This window comes from Triticum dicoccoides, chromosome 5B (assembly GCF_002162155.2).
Source record: "Triticum dicoccoides isolate Atlit2015 ecotype Zavitan chromosome 5B, WEW_v2.0, whole genome shotgun sequence".
Classification (NCBI taxonomy): Eukaryota; Viridiplantae; Streptophyta; class Magnoliopsida; order Poales; family Poaceae; genus Triticum; species Triticum dicoccoides.
The window spans coordinates 82,997,166-83,015,318 of record NC_041389.1 but is presented as its reverse complement, the minus strand read 5'-3'; the positions used below and the strand labels follow the sequence as shown (position 1 = coordinate 83,015,318).

At 46.3% G+C, this 18,153-nt stretch overlaps 3 protein-coding genes across 4 annotated transcripts; 1 reads left to right on the top strand and 2 right to left on the bottom strand.

Annotated features, from left to right (window-relative positions):
- On the top strand, positions 1–4,834 carry LOC119307503 (thiosulfate/3-mercaptopyruvate sulfurtransferase 2-like). Of its 2 annotated transcripts, none has more exons than XM_037583576.1 (12): positions 1–75; positions 216–431; positions 982–1,041; positions 1,192–1,254; positions 2,017–2,141; positions 2,341–2,503; positions 2,692–2,751; positions 2,837–2,895; positions 3,765–3,846; positions 3,958–4,021; positions 4,376–4,443; positions 4,527–4,834. In XM_037583576.1, exons 1-12 carry the CDS (start codon positions 1–3, stop codon positions 4,623–4,625), a joined length of 1,134 nt encoding a protein of 377 aa, XP_037439473.1. In that variant the 3' UTR covers positions 4,626–4,834. The 2 variants fall into 2 exon arrangements, with proteins under 2 accessions (XP_037439473.1, XP_037439472.1); XM_037583575.1 differs by having other exon boundaries at positions 1–141.
- A 26-nt stretch (positions 4,835–4,860) lies between these two features.
- LOC119307501 (L-type lectin-domain containing receptor kinase IX.1-like) lies at positions 4,861–7,525 on the bottom strand. Its single transcript, XM_037583574.1, has one exon. It carries the CDS (start codon positions 7,142–7,144, stop codon positions 5,030–5,032), a length of 2,115 nt encoding a protein of 704 aa, XP_037439471.1. The 5' UTR covers positions 7,145–7,525; the 3' UTR covers positions 4,861–5,029.
- Positions 7,526–16,918: 9,393 nt separating this feature from the next.
- LOC119309138 (putative cyclin-dependent kinase F-2) lies at positions 16,919–17,854 on the bottom strand. The gene has a single exon (XM_037585200.1). It carries the CDS (start codon positions 17,852–17,854, stop codon positions 16,919–16,921), a length of 936 nt encoding a protein of 311 aa, XP_037441097.1.
- Between the last annotated feature and the right edge of the window lie 299 nt (positions 17,855–18,153).

Sequence of the window (18,153 nt, the reverse complement as noted above, 5' to 3'; positions counted from 1 at the left end):
ATGGCGGCCTCGCTCCTCTCGCGCGCCGCCTCGGCCGCCTTCGCCCTCCGCGGCGGCGCCCGGCTCCTCCCCAAGGAAACCCCCCTTCCTCCTCTCCTCCTCCTACTACTCCTCGCCACCGCCGCCGGCACGCTCCCCGCGGTCGTAACCCTGCCGCTGCAACCCCCGCCTCGATCCGCCAGGTCTCACGGTGCTCGTCTTTTGGTAACTTGCAGGGCAGGGTCGGATGGGCGCGCGCGGCGGAGGTCGGCTGCGGGGCGTCGCTGTCGCCGTCGATGACGCGGTTCGGGATCGCGGCGCGCTTCAACGCCACGTCATCGGCCGTCTCGGAGGCCGCCGCCGCGTCGGGCGTCGTCGACGCGGTGCCGCGGACCGAGCCTGTCGTGTCCGCTGAGTGGCTCCACGCCAACCTCAGGGACCCTGATGTGAAGGTACCACATGCTGTTCTGCTGCGCCTGCCCTCTGAAATCTGATTGGCAGTTGTACAATTAGTTAGTGTAGTCTAGATTTAAGACAGGGTACTCATATGTCTGGGGTTCTGCTGCCGTGGCAATTTGTTCAGCGTTGCTACAAGTGATAAATCTGTTTGCTTAACTAGTGATGCTAGCTAGTACGTGAATTGATCTTTTAGCTGAAAGAGGATTTTGGTGGGCTTTGTTTTAGCACCAGTAGTAATCTCAAGTCTTTTTAAAAACAAATGAAGTGCCTCTATTACAGTTTGTGACGAAAGTCAACGCCCCTCGGATAAACCTATTTCCGAAAAGAAAATCTTGCTACTGAAAAAATGGTACATTTTGGAGGCCTTTTCTTTCTTGACATTATTGACATAGTCTTGGGCTCTCATCACTATGAATAATAGAACAGATACTACTACTAGGAGGAATTATATTTAACTATGCTATTCATAGGATAGTTTTGTTGCTGTTAAATATGTCCACCGGCATACATTGTATCTTATTATGCTCTTACTTTTTTGTCTAGGTACTTGATGCCTCTTGGTATATGCCTGCAGAACAAAGGAATCCACTTCAGGAGTACCAGGTAATGGTTACATGTGTTATGTTCATAGTTTGAAATTTCAAACTTTTTACAGCTCAGTGTTATGTCATTGCACTTAGCTGATGGCTCTATATGCTTACTATCGTTGTTTATTTATTTAAAGATCCTAATATTTACTTCAATTTCTCCTAGGTGGCTCATATCCCTGGTGCTTTATTCTTTGATGTTGATGGAATATCTGACAGAGCATCTAATGTAAGTTCTGCTTATAAATTACAAATTAGTCGTATGAACTTCGTTAGTTCTCTACATGTTACAGCACTGTGCATTTCGAGCATCTAGTGTAAGTTCTGCTCGTGAATTGCAGATTAGTTGTATGAACTTTGTTCGTTTATATTACTCTGCATTTCTTTACTTGTGACATATGTGCTTTTCTCTACTTCTTTATTGATATCTCTTACCATAGATACTCACAGCGTTGCTGTGCATTATCCATTTCAATAGTAGGCCAGAACACAAGGTAGAGAATTAACCGAGTCTCCTCAGTTCACTTTTTATCAAGGGCATGTTGACAGCCCCTGTTCAATTAATAGATTGAACCAAAACATCTGACTCGATACATCAGTCCATGTGGATACATAACATTTGCAGAGGATGACACTGGAAGTGCTATTCTCTTGCATATCAGCAGCTAAAACAGTAGCCAACTCCAGAAGTAAAAGTTCAGGAAAAAGGGGCACCAAAACAGCAATCTCCATACCAAAAAACAGTGAACACACTCAGAGCGCTTTTTCTTTGTTTGAGTTGTGATCTGGCGATTCCTATTTTTAACCCCGTATTACTTGATGATTTAAAGTCACCAAGTTAGTGAAGCTTGGTTTCTTATAGCTACACAAGCGAGCTTAGCATACTTGGTGTGATAGCACAAACGTTTTTGTTTCTATTCATGTTTTCTATGTTCTTCCCGTTCCTGTCTGCAACCTTCACATGAACTGAATGTATTGTTTTTTGAGTCAGCTGCCACACATGCTGCCATCTGAAAAAGCATTTTCCGCCGCTGTGTCTTCTCTTGGCATCTACAACAAAGATGGAATAGTAGTTTACGATGGAAAGGGTCTATTTAGCGCTGCTCGTGTTTGGTGGTAAGTTTACTTTTTTTTCCTTCCTCAGAACCAGGCAAAACAAGATAGACTAGAATTCCGTGAGAAACAAGAGACAATTCTTGTTTTCTGTTATTCTTAGATGATTATAGTTTTGTTACCAGTGCATGTGCGATATGCTTCATTTATAAAGGTTTTGTACTTAACTGCATGTGCGTGATGTTTGTTACGTTGATAACAGGATGTTTCGTGCTTATGGACACGACAAAGTTTGGGTTTTGGATGGAGGTTTGCCCCAATGGCGTGCTTCTGGGTATGATGTTGAATCAAGTGCCTCTAGTGATGCTATCTTAAAAGCCAGTGCTGCTAGTGAAGCAATCGAGAAAGTTTATCAGGGGCAATCGGTAAATTGTCTTACACCTCTCCTTTTTGTTTTGGCAATACTGCATCTGGAATCTCAGTGAGTCTTACTAGTACTACTGATTTACCAACCTCTTAATTGCGATACCTAAGTAATTATTAGCTGTTGTAATGGGTTCTATTCTTCATTTTTAGTTATATAAAAGAACTTACATTTATCTGTTCGATGTAGGTTGGTCCCACCACATTTGAAGCGAAGTTGCAGCCTCATCTTCTTTGGAATCTTGGTCAGGTTAGTGGTGTTATTTTCCACTGTGTTGCCATTCACTAAATTCATACTGCATGTTGGATATAACTGATGTACATAATTTGCTCAGGTGAAAGAGAACATCGAGACCCAGACACATCAACTTATAGATGCTCGAGGGAAGCCTAGGTAATGCTAATATTTTATTCTGGAAAATTATACTTTATTCTTTATTCTGTACATAGTCTTGTCCTTCATCTTTATTCTTTTAAGGCTTGTATATTTATCATGCTGGCTTTTAATTGGCAGTTCTGTTTTATCTGGTATGTGGTAACTATCAAACATGTTAAAATGTTTTTTCTTTTCCCGGAGCTGCAACAGAAAAATCTTTGATTTTGGTAGACATTCAGGAACTAAATAATTGCATACTGTGGCACTGTAATGCACCTCATAGAAATGACAAAGTGACCCTAATAAGTGGCTATATTCAAAAGGGCAGCCCGGTGCGTGTAGCTCCCGCTTGCGCAGGGTCCGGGGAAGGTTCCGACCACTTTGGGTGTATTGTACGCAGCCTTTCCCTACATTTCTGTAAGAGGCTATTTCCAGGACTGAACCCGTGACCTCATGGTCACAAGGCAGCAGCTTTACCACTGCGCCAAGGCTCCCTTCAATAAGTGGCTATATTCAGCACAAAATTATTTGGATAATCTTCATAGTCAGACTCATCATACTATCCTTCTAGGGCGTACCGAGTGCCGAAAGCTCCCACACAAGGTGGGGTCTGGGGAAGGGAATTTATAGACAGCCTTACCTGGCATAATATTTCTGCAAGAAGGCTGGTTAGAAGTCTAGAATATTTATTTGTCAATAAGCAGGCATAGTTCTTTTGCATTTTGAGTATAGTTTTGTTGTCTTGCCCTGTCCAACTGTAATACTTGACGTGGTTTATGATATCGACTTGTGCTTCTTGTTTGTTACCTCCTGAAAAAGGTGAAATGCTTCATTGAGCTGTATGTGATGCCTATCAGTTACATACTCTGACATGCAATGTACGCCAGATTTGATGGTGCAGTTCCAGAGCCACGCAAGGGAATAAGAAGCGGGCATGTGCCTGGGAGCAAATGCGTTCCTTTTCCTCAGGTTGAAACTTGTAACAATCGATTCAGTTTTGTACTCTTATTTTGAACATGATACTTTGGTTAAATTTGCATTGTGCATAGATGTTGCTAAGTCTCCATTGACTTTCTGCAGGTGCTTGACAGTACACAGAAGCTATTGCCTGCAGATGAGCTCCGTAAGCGATTCGAGCAAGAAGGTATGCACTTTATCCATGTAAATTTTCAGAACACTTCCTCCAGCTAGTGATGCCCTCCAGGCTGTGTTTGTCCGGGTTGGAAGTCTTTTTCTCACCCCTTCTGAAATTATTATCTGTGCATGTTAACTGCTAAACTAATATTGTGTCATTCCAAATGTTAGCATAGCTTCTTATTTGTGTTATTGCAAAGCTTGATGGTTTTCTTCAAATGTCCAGCATAAATAATTGTGTGTGGTACCCGGCGGCTCATGTTTATGCATGTTTTAGTGGTATTTAGTGTAGAAATGAACTATGGCCAATTGGCCATAGTATTTCCAGTTTTTTTCTCATTGTTCTGGTGTGGTTTTGAATCAGGTATATCACTTGATCAACCCATTGTGACCTCTTGCGGCACTGGTGTGACAGCATGTGTATTAGCTTTGGTAAGTTTCTCTGGGGTTTGAGATCGCAAGATTTATTTTGACGATGCTAATTTGTGTTGCTAAAGCTTACTTTCCCGTTTTAGGGCCTTCACCGCCTCGGCAAAACTGATGTTGCCGTGTACGATGGATCATGGACCGAGTGGGGTGCTCACCCCGACACTCCAGTTGCTACTGCTGTTTAGTCCCACGCGCAGTGTATGGAGGACCGTCTTTTGTACCCCCACTTCCCAGCGATGTATGATGGTCAGAAGGCAAAGGAAACTGAAGAGTGTGGGTGGGTGTAAGGTTGTGGAAGCGATGCTGTTCGGCGTTTTCAATGTAAATTATCGAAACAGAGAAAAATTGAATACATACTGTGTGAATCAATAGTTGATGATCCACCTTCCTTAAATCTCTTTCCGGCGCCGAGGGGGATAATAAATAACAAAATTCCGCTACCAGTATTTAGACGTGATTTGCTTTCTGCGGCTGTTTTTTTGTAGCTTCTACGAATCAAATTCTGTCTCACTATGAATCTACGATACACCTGTACAAAATTGTCAAGATCATCTGATGCAAAAAAAAAAAAAACATGTTGATCTGCTTCTCATTTTAGCAGGGCGGATTTCTCAGTCGAGCTTGCTGTTAGGGTGGTGCCGGCGCTGCTGCTGCTGCTGACGCCCGTTGCAACTGAAGAAGTGCCAGTGATGCTGCTGCCGACGCCCGTCGCAACTGAAGATGTGCCAGTGCTGCTGGTGCCGCCTGTGGCAGCCCAAGATGTAGTGAAAGTGCCGACCTGAGGCATGAAGGTCGCCACCGGCATCCTCGACGGGAGGCTGGGCAGCGGCGCCTCGAACCGCAGCGCGTTGACGGCCTGCCTGATCGTCGGCCTCAGGCTCCGATCCGGGTGAGCACACCAGAGCCCGACGACCATCACGCACTCCATCTCCTTGCCGTCGAATTCCCCCTGCAGCCGCTCGTCGGCGGCGTCGAGGATGCTTCCCCTGCCGTACCAGTCCCAGACCCATTGAGTCAGGTGCATCGTGTCGTCCTCGTGCTCAGCAATAACCACCAGAGGGCGCCTGCCGCAGGCGATCTCAAGGAGGACGACGCCGAGGCTGTAGACGTCTGACTCGGCGTTGGTCTTGCCGGTGATCATGCATTCCGGGTCCATGTACCCCATGGTGCCGGCGAGCACCGTGGTGTGCGATCCTCGGCCATGGTCGACGAGCCTGGCCAGCCCGAAGTCGCCGAGCTTGGCAGCGAAGGAGGCGTCCAGCATGACGTTGCTTGGCTTGATGTCCCTGTGCAGGACGCACTGCTCCCACTCCTGGTGAAGGTAGAGGAGGGCAGAGCCGAGTCCCAGCACGATCTCGTGCCTGACCGGCCATGGGAGCACGGCGGCGTTGCTGCGGCCGTAGAGGTGCGTGTCGAGGCTGCCGTTGGGCATCAGCTCGTAGACGAGGAGCAGCTCGCCGCCGCCGTGGCACCACCCGATGAGCTGCACCAGGTTCCGGTGCCGGAGCCGGCTTATGATCCGCACCTCCGAGGCGTACTCCTTCCTCCCCTGCTTGGACCCTTTGGAGACTCTCTTGATGGCCACATCAAGCTTCATTTCCTTGAGGTGTCCTCTGTAAACCGAGCCGAATCCTCCTTCCCCGAGCTTCTTCTCGTCGTCGAAGTTGTCGGTGGCGATGGCCAGCTCGCCGTAGCGAAACCGCTTCGGCCCGGTCCCTTTCTCGAAATCGTCTTCCATGGCCGGGTCGTCGCCGTCGAAGAAGCTGCCCTCTTCCAGCTGCTGCTCAAGCATTTTAGCTTGCTTCGTCCGTCGCCGCCGTAGAAAGAGGCAGATCAAGCCCAGAATGACCAACAGCGCTACAGAACCAACGGAGAGGCCGACCACAAGCGCTGTTCTTGAGGAAGACGATGATCCTCCCGGCTGTGGAGACGACGGCGGTTCAGGCGGGAGGGTGATGTCGAAAGCACCAAGCTCGTACCTGACGTAGCAGCTGAAGGCCTTGATTGCGCCGCCGGTCTCGTTCGTGAAACGCCTCCTGAGCTGCCCGACCACCGAGACAAGGCACCTGGTGCACTCGGTGGCGTTGAGGTCCCTGGTGCACTGCGCCAGCCCGTACACCAGCCTCGCCGGGTCGCCGTCGTACGGCGTGGTCGCGTTCGCCACCCGCGACGGCGAGCTCGCGGCGCGCCCCGTGAGGTCCGTCATGAGAGTGAGCCACGCGTTGAGCATCTTGTCGGGGTCAACGGCGAAGGCGACGGCGCGCACGAAGAAATTCACGGCGAGGTCGGCGGTGGAGAAGAAGGAGGGCGGCGGCGAGTACCGGAGCACGCACGCGTCGTAGGCCGCGCGCACGCTCCGGCTCCCCGGGCACGCCGTGGTGATCCCCGCGGGAGCGCCGGCCAGGCACTCCCGGCACTGCGTGGCGTTGCGGTCGGCGTAGCACATGATGAGGCCGAAGACCTGGTCGGCCGTCCCCGGCGCCCCAGCCGTGCCGTTGTAGAACCAGCCATTGCCCCCGGCGGCCGCGGGGAGGCCGGCGAGGAGCTCGTCGAGGTTCCTCTTGTACGGGCTGCCGTCGGTGTAGTTATCAGCAGTCGAGCAGCTTGGCCCGCCCGGCAGCAGGGGCTTGGCACCCTGACCAACCGCCGCGCGGCACAGCGAGGCGACGACGGCGAGGAGCATCAGCACACGCCGGGAAGCCATCGTCGGCTAGCCAGGACCGCCGCTGCCAGGACGTTCACCTAATCAGTCACCTGCCTCTCTCTGCCGTCTCGGTTGCAGAATTTCCAAGAACAGGTTGAAAGTCAAGATTGGCGACTTGGAAGTTATATCTTCTGCTGCTAAGAGTCTGTCTTTAAGCAGATGAAATGAATTTGGACTGTGGACCGCGTCAAATCATCCTATTTTAGTGATGCACCGACCAATCCATGTGATTGGACGTCAGAACAAAGCCTAGACAAGTCGCCGTGGATGAACCTGCACGCAAGTTCCTATCAAAGTTCAGATAAAAAATTACGGAGGGGCTAAAAATCAGTCGACTGATTTTTTACGAAGTCTCAGTCGGCCCCCACCCCCCGCGTTAGATCACTATGGGCTTCAAAATCTGTGCATGCTGTTTGTTTCTTCTGAAATAGGCCCGTGCAAGAATACAGCCGGCATGTGTAGTGCTTTTTCTTTCTTTCTTTTTTTTTTGTGTGAAAGGTGCAGGTATGCGTGGTAGGCTTGGCATCTTCCACACCCCTCCATTCCAGTGTGTCTCTTTCACCTGGCTACATTCGAAACCAAGCAATCCAACCTTTTTTTTACTCGTCTCCATTTTTTGTTAGTTTCTTTTGCCAGGTTATTTGGCATTTTCCTTGATCCATTTGTTTGTCCCATTTTCTTTTATAGTTTTGTTTTCCTTCATCTTTTCTTGTAATATTTTTTCCCTGTTTCTTTATTTTATTTTTCAGTTTTTCAGTTGCATATTATTCTAATTTATGAAAAATAATATATCTCATTCACGTCCTTCGCCGTCTGACAAAAACACATTGCAATTCTTGGATTTGGTCACGTAACACTTAGTTCCGTCGTGCGAGCGGTGCAGCTAGGCATCATAAGCCGTCTTCACTCTTTTTTAGCACGTGCGGGATAAGGTTGTAGGCTTCTTTTGTTGCCCTTATTTTTTATTTCATTTTCCTTCTTTTTTATTTTCATTTCTTTTATTTTATTATTTTTTCTTTTTTTCTCAATTTTTTTTCAATTTTTTCTTTTTAGATAGCTTTTTCTTTCTTGGGCTATTTTTTATTTGTCATTTTTCTCGATCGATAGAGAATTAGTTAGATCTCATTCGCTTTGGTAGCTATGGATTTTGGACATCAAGTTTTGTGTGTGGTTGACATGTGTGTTATGTTGATGGCCTGGTACATCGTTGCCTGCTTTTTTTCACTCTCTAGTCATCATATTATTACATAGACTGTAAGATTGTGGTGTTTTATTAGGGGAATGGGGCCTTTTGCATGCTCGCCAATAGGCATGAACTTCAAAGTGTCGCTCCAACTTCAACTGCATGTTCTCAACGCGACTTCAATTAGGTGGTGTTTTGTCGATGGAACGGTGGTTGCATGTCTATCACTAGGCACACAACTACAATTGTCATGCCCCGACAACTGCAAGTGTCACTCCTGATTGCAACTCGGTGATGTGTTGTTAGGGAAAGGTTGCAGTTGCATGTATGCCACTACGCCGCAATTTCAAATGCCCCTTCCCCCGATTGCAACTACATGTCTTCGATGCAACTGTAACTATGTGATGTTTTGTTCGGTCAGAGGTGAGTTGCATGTCTCCCACTAGGCCACAGCTGGAAGTGTCGCCCCGACAACAACTGCATGTCTTCAACAAAAGTACAACTATGTGGTGTTTTGTTCGGTAGTGGTGAGTTGCATGTCTCCATGTCGCCGCAACTACAAGTGTCACCCCCGACTGCAACTACATGTCCTCGACACAACTACAACTACGTGGTGTTTTGTCTGGTCAAGAGCGAGTTGCATGTCTCCCACTAGGCCGCAACTACAAGTGTCGGCCCAGCTGCAATTGCATGTCTTCGACACAACTGCAACTAGTGGTATTTTATTCAGTCAGGGGTGAGTTACATATCTCGCACTAGGTCGCAACTGGAAGTGTTGCCCCCGACTACAACTGCATGTCTTCGACGCAACTGCAACTATGTGGTGTTTTGTCCGGTTGCGGTGAGTTGCATGTTTCCCACAAGGCCGCAACTACAAGTGTCGCCCCTGGTCAAGGTGAGTTGTATGTCTCCCACTAGGCTGCAACTTCAAGTGTCACCCCACCCGCAACTGCATGTCTTCGACACAACTGTAACTATGTGTTGTTTTGTTCAGTCAGGGGTGAGTTGCATGTCCCCACTAGGTCGCAACTGCAGGTGTCGCCCCTACTGCAACTGCATGTCTTCGACACAAGTACAACTATGTAGTGTTTTGTCCGGTAGTGGTGAGTTGCATGTCTCCCATGAGGTCGCAACTGCAAGTGTCGCCCCTAGACAGGGGTGAGTTGCATGTCTCCCACTAGGCCGCAACTGCAAGTGTCATCCCCGATTGCAATTGCATGTCTTCGACGCAACTGCAACTATATGGTGTTTTGTCTGGTCAGGGGTGAGTTGCATGTCTCTCAATGGGCCGCAATTGCAACTGTCGCCCCAAATGCAACGACAAGTCTTCCATGCAACTACAACTATATGGTGTTTTTTGGTCAGGGGTGAGTTGCATGTCTCACACTAGGTCGCAACTGCAAGTGTCTCCCCCGACTGCAACTGCATGTCTTCGATGTAACTGCAACTCTATGGTGTTTTTCTGTCAGGGGTGAGTTGCATGTCTCCCACTAGGTTGCAACTGCAAGTGTCTCCCCCGACTGCAACTGCATGTCTTTGATGCAACTGCAACTATGTGATGCTTTGTCGGGGAAGAGGCGACAATTGCATGTTTGCCCCTGGTCCGCAACTGCAAGTGTTGCCCCCGACTGCAACTGCATTTCTTCAATGGAACTACAACTATGTGGTATTTTTTATCTGGGGCAGGGTGAGTTGCATGCCTCCCACTAGGCCGCAACTATAAGAGGCAACTGCATGTCTTAAACACTATTGCAACTCTGTTGTGTTTTGTCCCTGCATGGGTGAGTTGCATGTCTACACATGCACACAACTGCAAGTGTTGGTCACGACTGAAACCGCATGTCTTCAACGCGACGACAACTCCATGATGCTTTGTCGGGGAAGGGGGCAGTTGCAAACCCGTGTCTAGTGATGTTTTATGGGAGAGGGGTGGTTTCTTTGTATTTTTTGCTCTTTTATTCCTTTGTTTTATGTAATAGTTTTTTAAAATAATATGAAATGATTTGTTAAATTAAATAATAATAATAATAATAATAATAATAATAATAATAATAATAATAATAATAAAATTAAAGCAAGCAAGAGGACGAAAGAGAACAGAAGGAACGACACATCACGAGCAATACGAACGAGCCAAAACAATGGGCTGATTCCAGGCCCACGTAGCGATCCTCGTGTAGCTGCGCACGTAAAACTAATCCTACGTTCAAGTTCCAGTCAAAATAGGAAAATTGTACGATGACATTAGCCGACTTAGACTTCGCGAAGTCTAAGTCGACTGAGACCTAGACAAACCCAAAAAATTAGGGCAAGTTTCGACATGTGGTCAAAGCCGTGGTGTTACTGTGGATAGACTGCAAATATAATACTGCTGGATCTGGCCGAAAGTAGTAGACTGCACAGTGTAGTGGTGGAGATCAAGTCCTGGACGCCGTCATGTGCGACTCTGCCATCCATATTCAGCAGCAAAGAGTGTCGTTTGTTTCTCTTCAAGAGAGGATTTGGCGCGAAGAATGTCACAACTCGTCTCATAACGCTCAAGCATAGTCTAGTACCCCGAATCTTCCACAAAACGCTCGGCAGATCTACAAATATGTCCAAATACCTCGCGGTACAGACATCCAAATATCTCGGCAGATTCAAGAAAGGATTTGGTGCAAAGAATGTCACAACTCGAAGGTGCAGTTACCCTACCGTGTTCTATCGGGGAGCGCACTACGGAAAAAATGTTAGGCTATACGATTACGCCCAAGATCACTACTCCCTCCGTCCGGAATTACTTGGTGCAGAAATAAATAAAATTGAATGTATCTAGAATTAAAATACATCTAGATACGTCCATTTCTCCGACAAGTATTTCAGGATGAAGAGAGTACATTGCAAGAATTACTTATGCGTGACACCAGCGTTCCTTCTTTAGTTTCTTTACTGTAGTGCTCCCAATTTACTTTTGGTACTACATGCAAACGCTCGGTTTATTGTTTTTTAATCTGCAAAACAATGTGAGGGTCGAGATGAAAATCTTTGCTCAGCTCTTCAACTTCTTCTCCTTGGGAGAAGCTCATGGATTTAAGATAGACAAGGTCATAAATTCAAAATGTACAGTGGACAGCAACATTTTAGGTAAAGAAATCGGACATTGTACAACAATAACAAAACCTTTCGGTCCAAACAAATTGGGTAGGCTATAGGACAAAAATAATTGGACAATATAAATATAAAAATCAGACAAAGAGGAGAGAAAATATATATGTTCATCACTCCCATCTTAGTCTCTATTTTTATCTCTACAGGGAGAGCTAGGGAGGGTCTGTACCTCTGCCTGCCAAGCAGCCACTCGCTCGCCGCCTAGCTACCACACTGCTGTACCATTGCTTGCTCGCCTTAGATGGAGAAACGTGGATAGCTGTCGCCGGAGAGGGAGAAACAATGAGAGGCATCATTGGAGAGGGAGAAACAGGGATAAGCATTGTTGGAAAGGGCGAAACAAGGAGAGGCATTGCCGAAGAGGGAGAGACGAGGAGAGGCAGTGTTGGAGAGGGAGAGATGAGGAGAGTTGCCGTCCAAGAAGGAGATACGAGGGGCCTCAGATCGAGAGGGAGAGAGAGATGGGGGAGTGGCGACGATGGGATAGGGTTCTAGGTGAGTGAGTCGGGGTGTGAGAGGCGCGAGCCGTTCCGTGCGATTCCCGCAAACCGGAGGTATGAGCGCATTCCAGATAAAGGGAGAATATTACATTCAGGGAATGGGTGGATTCCGGATCTTCACTGCTACCAAGCATAAGGATGAGGCCCATGTGCGTAATGGACCCGTTACATTCCACTCTGTGACTCGAACCGAACACACATAAAGGATCTTGATATTCTTCCACTTTAATGAGCACACTAGCTTACAAAACAATACGATCAGTTACACATTTTCCTAAAGTCCATAGTCCAAAACAAGTAGAAATCCTTCATCCTAGCACCATCATTTGCCAAGAATGTATTATTTTAAATTGCATATTAACTGCCTGAATAAACATCATTCCCAATTGAGGGAGCAAACGAGCAAAAACCCATATAGGTACAGACATATTGTTCATTTCCCAACACCCAACAGTGTATAGGCGAACTGAATGCAACAGGCATGTACTAAATGTGTTTATTTTCATTTTATTTTAAAACCTTGAACAAATCCAGATAGGAGTTGTAAAACATAATTAAATCATGTTTTGCATCACAAAGGCTCTTTTTTATTACATGATGAATCTGCAATACACAGTATCAACAAATCAAAGGATATATGTGAAAGAGTAAATTCACTTTGAACAAACAGTAAGGTCATCCCAAACTATAAATGTGCTTCAAACTTCAAAACATAAAGGTCCATGTTATAGATCAATAAAGTATACATGGGGTAAAGAACCACATGGAGTACCCTGCTTCCAATACGAATCCAACAGAGAGAGAAGAGAGAGATGGGGAGGGCACCTTGTCCATGGCTGCAGCAACAGGGCCAGAGCACCTTGTCCATGGCATTCTCAACGGAAATCATCGCGTTGGGCGTGCCAGATCTGAGGCTGCTTCAGATCCCGGCCTGCTGCTCGATCTGGTGCGAGGGAGAAGGGAGGAGGTCGCCGATGGTAAGGAGAAGGTAAGGGGAGGAGAGAAGGGGTGGCCGTTGGGGAGGGCGTGGGTGGTCGTGGCGGCCGCAGCGAGATCGCCAGTGGTGGCGGCAGACGAGGGAAAAGGGAGAGGGAGAGGAATCGGGGGATGGGGACTGGCCGAGTCGGAGTTGTGGACCGCTGGCCAATCCCTTTCTCTGCTATTTTCTTTTTTCTTCTCAACGAAGCGATTTTGTCCTGTAGTAAATCCGACGTGGACCACGCGAGAGATTGCCCTTGATACACACCTTATTGTTTTGGATTCCCATGATCTAGCAATAAACTAAAATTACATTAACCATTTCACATATCAGATTCATGGGAGATAAAAATAAGGCAATGAAATTAGTTGGGTCGAATAAATTAGAGTGATTAATATTCAGAGACAAAATAAGTGTCTCTCAGGAGTTTGTAGCCCCAAAAATTTGTACTATATTATAGATTGGAGTTGATGGTGGTGATTGCGAACTCACTCCCCCTTTGTACTATCTTATAGATTGGAGTTGATGGTGGTGATTGTGAACTCACTCCCCCACTCGACCGCAATCTCCCTCGTCCATCTAAAACTCACCATACCACTCGGATTTGAAAAAGAAAAGAAAATGCATCTTATTCTTCCATCTTTTCAGGTAGTCGACTTATTCACATCTATCACCTTAACACCCAAGAACAGTTTCGTCCAATGGTTTCTTTTTGTCCTATTAGTAAATCTTGATTCAACATTATAAGTATATTGATTCTTTCCCAATTAAATGAAGAATTTTTCTGTAAATATTATGTGTGATCACATCGTTGTCGCGCCTATGCAAGTGCATTGTTGGTTGCTTGATTGAGTTTCATTCTTCATGGTGTTGTACATGCATTGTTTGTAATTACACTATTTTTGCAACAAATAATTCCGGGTAGAGGGAGTATTTTTGACATGCCAGTCTCGAAGGATCCAATCACTGTTAACTCTGGGGAAAAAAGCAACCATGACAAGTGACTTGGACATAGCATTTGAGTCACTGAGCACTTGAATATTGCCAAGAAAAAAAATATGATTACTGCCGTGCAGTTCTCTGATTATGAAAAAACCAACGATTGAAGTAATAATTGGAAGACCACTTGACATGAGTGGTGAGCTATCTGAAAAACAATGAACAATAGAAGGAATAAATGAAAGAGAATATATAGTACGTTCTTTTTTTTGTGGGTGAAAAGGGATTATTATTGATCACTCCGGAGCCATTTCACTCTTACAAAGGTCAGGGATATTACCTGGACCTGAACCCAGCCACACGATGGTGTGGCATTCAGTTCTACCAAAGGAAGCGAGGTAATGGCTTATGTCATTCTACTCTCTACGTACATGCACTACCTTAACTAATCTCCCTTCTCCTATGAGCCTCTTATAATCTGGTCCACAAGCATGGAGTAACAGGACCGAATTCTCTCTTCTCCTATGATCATGTTGAAAGCAACAAGACAGTCTGTTTCCACTACGATAGGTTGTTGCGTCCATTGTAGGGCAAGGTTCAGGCCCTCCATACACGCAAGCAGTTCGGCCTCTAGGGGTTCCACACATGACCTCAGTTCTCTGCATGAGGAGAATATGACCTCGCCGGCACTATCGCGCAGAATCATACCCGCTCCAGCCGTACTGGTAGATGCACAGAACGAGCCGTCGACGTTGAGTTTTGTCCAGCCTGCAGGTGGAAGTGTCCACTGAGGTTGCTGCCCAGCTGCAACAGGAGCATGTGATGTGGGTTTTGGGAGCTCCTATATGCCGTGTTTCGCGGCGAATAGATCACGAGACGCACAGGAGGTGCGCGACTGCTGACTGGGCCGACCCATTCGATGTCTTGAGCAGAATGTAAAATTCGCAAAAAAATAAGAGGGCGCTACCTACAGGAATCGAACCAGCGACCTTCTGTAGATGCGCCCGAAGCGCTAGCAACCGCGACAGGTTATTTACTCTGAAATATTAACAACGCGAGTTTAAAAGAAATTGCCAGCTGCGGCGAAAAAGAAAAACCAGTTTGCCAAATTCCATAAATTAAAACTACTGGGCAAGGCTTCGAACTCAAGTACTCCGGACAGGGAAGAGACTACATAGCCACTGTAATAACTGAGATTTACTGTGTACATTGGCAGACCGGAATATGTAAACTATAATCAGAGGCACATTAAAGCTGGTTTTAAAATTTCAAGCATGAACATTAAAAAAAAATTATTTCCTAAAAGTGTAGCATTTTTTCGAATACGTGAACAATTTTGGAAAACAGGAATGTTTTTGAAAATCCACAAATATTCCTGAATTTGTGAAAAATAATATAAAAAGCATACATTTTCTGAATTTGTGAAATAAATAAACGTGACTTTTTTGAATATGTGAACAAATTTTGAAAACAAAATAGTTTTTGAATTTGCAAACAAATTTGCAAAATGGAAAGAATTGTTGAAATACCATTACATTTGTGAATTTGCGAAAAAATTGGAAACAGGAACAATTTTTTGGAATTCCCATTTTTTTTGGAATTTGTGAACAAAATTTGAAATGTGAACATTTTTTAATTTGTGAACAGATTTTGAAGAATATAGCACTTTTTGAATATGTGAACAATTTTGGAAACATGACCATTTTTTAATTTGCCCAAAAAATTGAATTTGGGAACAAAAACTAAACATGCGGACATCTTTAGAATTTGTGAACAAATTTTTAAACATGAACATTTTTTTAGTATGTGAACAATTTTCTAAAACACTCTTTTTTTGAATTTGAAAACAAATTTTTTAAATGGAAACAATTTTTGAAGATCCAGAATACCCTTGCATTACTGAAATTTGTTTGAATCAGGAACATTTTTTAAAAATTCTCAAACATTTTTGAATTTGTGAACAAAATTTAAGCATGCGAACATTTCTTTTAAACAGAAACTTTTGTGAAAACAAATATTTTTCGGTTTGTGAACAAAATTTAAAAAGGTGAACATTTTTTGAATTACCGAACATTTTCTGAAACGATGCGAACAAATTTTGGAATTTTGTTTTCGTTTGGAATCTTTGAAGTAAAATTGGAAACAGAAACATTTTATACGAAAATGAACAATATTTTTAAAATGAGAACATTTTTGGAAAAAGAAAAATAAATTTGAGAAAAAAATGAAAAGAAAAGAAAAAAGAAACATAAAACGAAAAAATAACAAAAACAAAGAGAAAATGGAAAAAAGAAATTGCAAAAGAAGTAAAAAGAAAAGAGAAACAGAATAGAAAAAAATCCGGTACAGGAAGCTTTTAGAAGTTTCCCAAAACCGTAGAAAACCGGCTTGGAGCTTCCAGAAGGTTCCCAAAACCGGGAACGCTGAAACCGTCTAAACGCGCCGGCTCATATCCGAACGACCGCTCGATCTGCACCACTGCATCGACCACTTGCTTGCCCTTCACTGGATCTGCACTTGGATTACTTTGTATGCCCACAAACAAGTCGACATAATATATACTCCCGGAACCGATTTACTCGTCATGGTTTTAGTTCAAATTTGAACTAAAATCGCAACGAGTATATCGGAACGGAGGGACTAGTACGTTCTGTACATTACAGCATATTTGCATAAGTAGCAAGTCCCATCGTGTATTTCAAAATTTTGTCTCAAATTAGGATTAAGAACTGCTGTAACTAAAAAGGATGCCCAGGACAGCACACATAGATTATATCTCAACATAAGTTCGTGCACACACGCTTGATACATACTCCCTCCGTTCCAAAATAGATGACCCAACTTTGTACTAACTAGTACAAAGTTGGGTCATCTATTTTGGAACGGAGGGAGTACACGCTTAAATTTCTCCTGGGGAGTGTGAAAATAAGGTTCAGTCCAAATTTTTTCCCCAAAACAAACCATTGAAAGCTAACTCTGGGACACTACAGAGCAATGCAATGAACAGTTCGTCTATTGAAGGATAATTAAGCAGAGGCCTCCTTGTTGTTGAACCACGGATGGTGAAGCGCTTCCACCGCCGTGAGCCGCTCGTCGGGGTTGAATGCAAGCAGGCCGGTCAGGAGGTCGTGCCCGGCTTCCGAAAGATCCGGGAACCACTCCAAGTCCATCTTCCCCGTAGAGGCGATCTGATCTCGTAGCTTGGACATCTCGGCGACCATGCCCTCCTCCGTGTCTCCCACGAACAGGGTCCCGCCGGCCAGGATCTCCGCCATGATGCACCCGAGCGCCCACATGTCCACGGCCTGCCCGTAGCACCGGTTCCCCTCCAGCTGCTCCGGCGAGGTGTAGATCAGCGTGCCCACGCGGCACTCCTCGTACGGCACCCGGGGCGGCTTCCGGCGCGTCGCCGACCCGAAGTCGCCCATCTTCAGCTCGCCGAACATGATGACGAGCACGTTCTCGGGCTTGATGTCCCGATGCACGACGCCGGCTTCGTGTATCCTCTCGGCCGCGTCCAGGAGCTGACGCATCATCCGGCGGACCACGTCCTCCGAGAGAGGCTTGTAGAGGTGCTCCCGGAGGGTGAGGCCGCCGGCGACGAGCTCCATGACGAGGAACAGGTCCCCCGTGTCGGTGTCGGTCGCCACGTCCAGGATGTCGACGATGGACGGGTGGCCGCGGCAGGCCGCGTGGCAGCCGGCCTCGCGGATCACGGCGGGCAGGTCGGGCGCGTGGATCCACTTCACCGCCACCTTCCTGCCCGTGCGGCGGTCGCGCGCCTTCAAGACCTGCCCGTAGGCGCCTTCCCCGAGCACCTCCAGCGTCTTGTAGTCGCGGATGCTTCCGAACGAGTATCGAGCCTTCTTGCCGCCGTTGCCGCTGCCGACGCGCTCCGCCGCCGGGCGCTTGCGGTTGGGCGTCGACGTGGGCTCATAACGTGCGCCTACTGCCGTCGACATGAGCTCAGAACGTTGCTGTGCGCGCGAGCTGGGTCGGCCAGCCGGCGAGAAACGCGCGTAGGCTGGAGCTGGCTTCGGATTCTCGACGGGGGATCGATGTCTAGACGAGCGGAGTACGTGAGGAGGATGTAAGGTGTACGGTTTATGTGGGTCACGCGCACGGACAGCTCACCGTTTTTTTTTCCGAGTGAGGAGCGAGCGAATAAAAAAAATGAAACGGGCTGGCCCAATACCTACGTGAGGGATAAAAGCTTCAGGCGAGGGTAGCATGTATCTCACTATAAGCGAGATATAGCTCT

Bases quoted from the DNA above. Each gene is read 5' to 3' on its own strand.
- LOC119307501 (XM_037583574.1), bottom strand. From the start codon at position 7,144: ATGGCTTCCCGGCGTGTGCTGATGCTCCTCGCCGTCGTCGCCTCGCTG.
- LOC119309138 (XM_037585200.1), bottom strand. From the start codon at position 17,854: ATGTCGACGGCAGTAGGCGCACGTTATGAGCCCACGTCGACGCCCAAC.
- LOC119307503 (XM_037583575.1), top strand. From the start codon at position 1: ATGGCGGCCTCGCTCCTCTCGCGCGCCGCCTCGGCCGCCTTCGCCCTC. The intron at 2,504-2,691 runs GTAAATTGTCTT...TGTTCGATGTAG, and splicing joins AAGTTTATCAGGGGCAATCG to GTTGGTCCCACCACATTTGA. The intron at 2,896-3,764 runs GTAATGCTAATA...AATGTACGCCAG, and splicing joins GATGCTCGAGGGAAGCCTAG to ATTTGATGGTGCAGTTCCAG.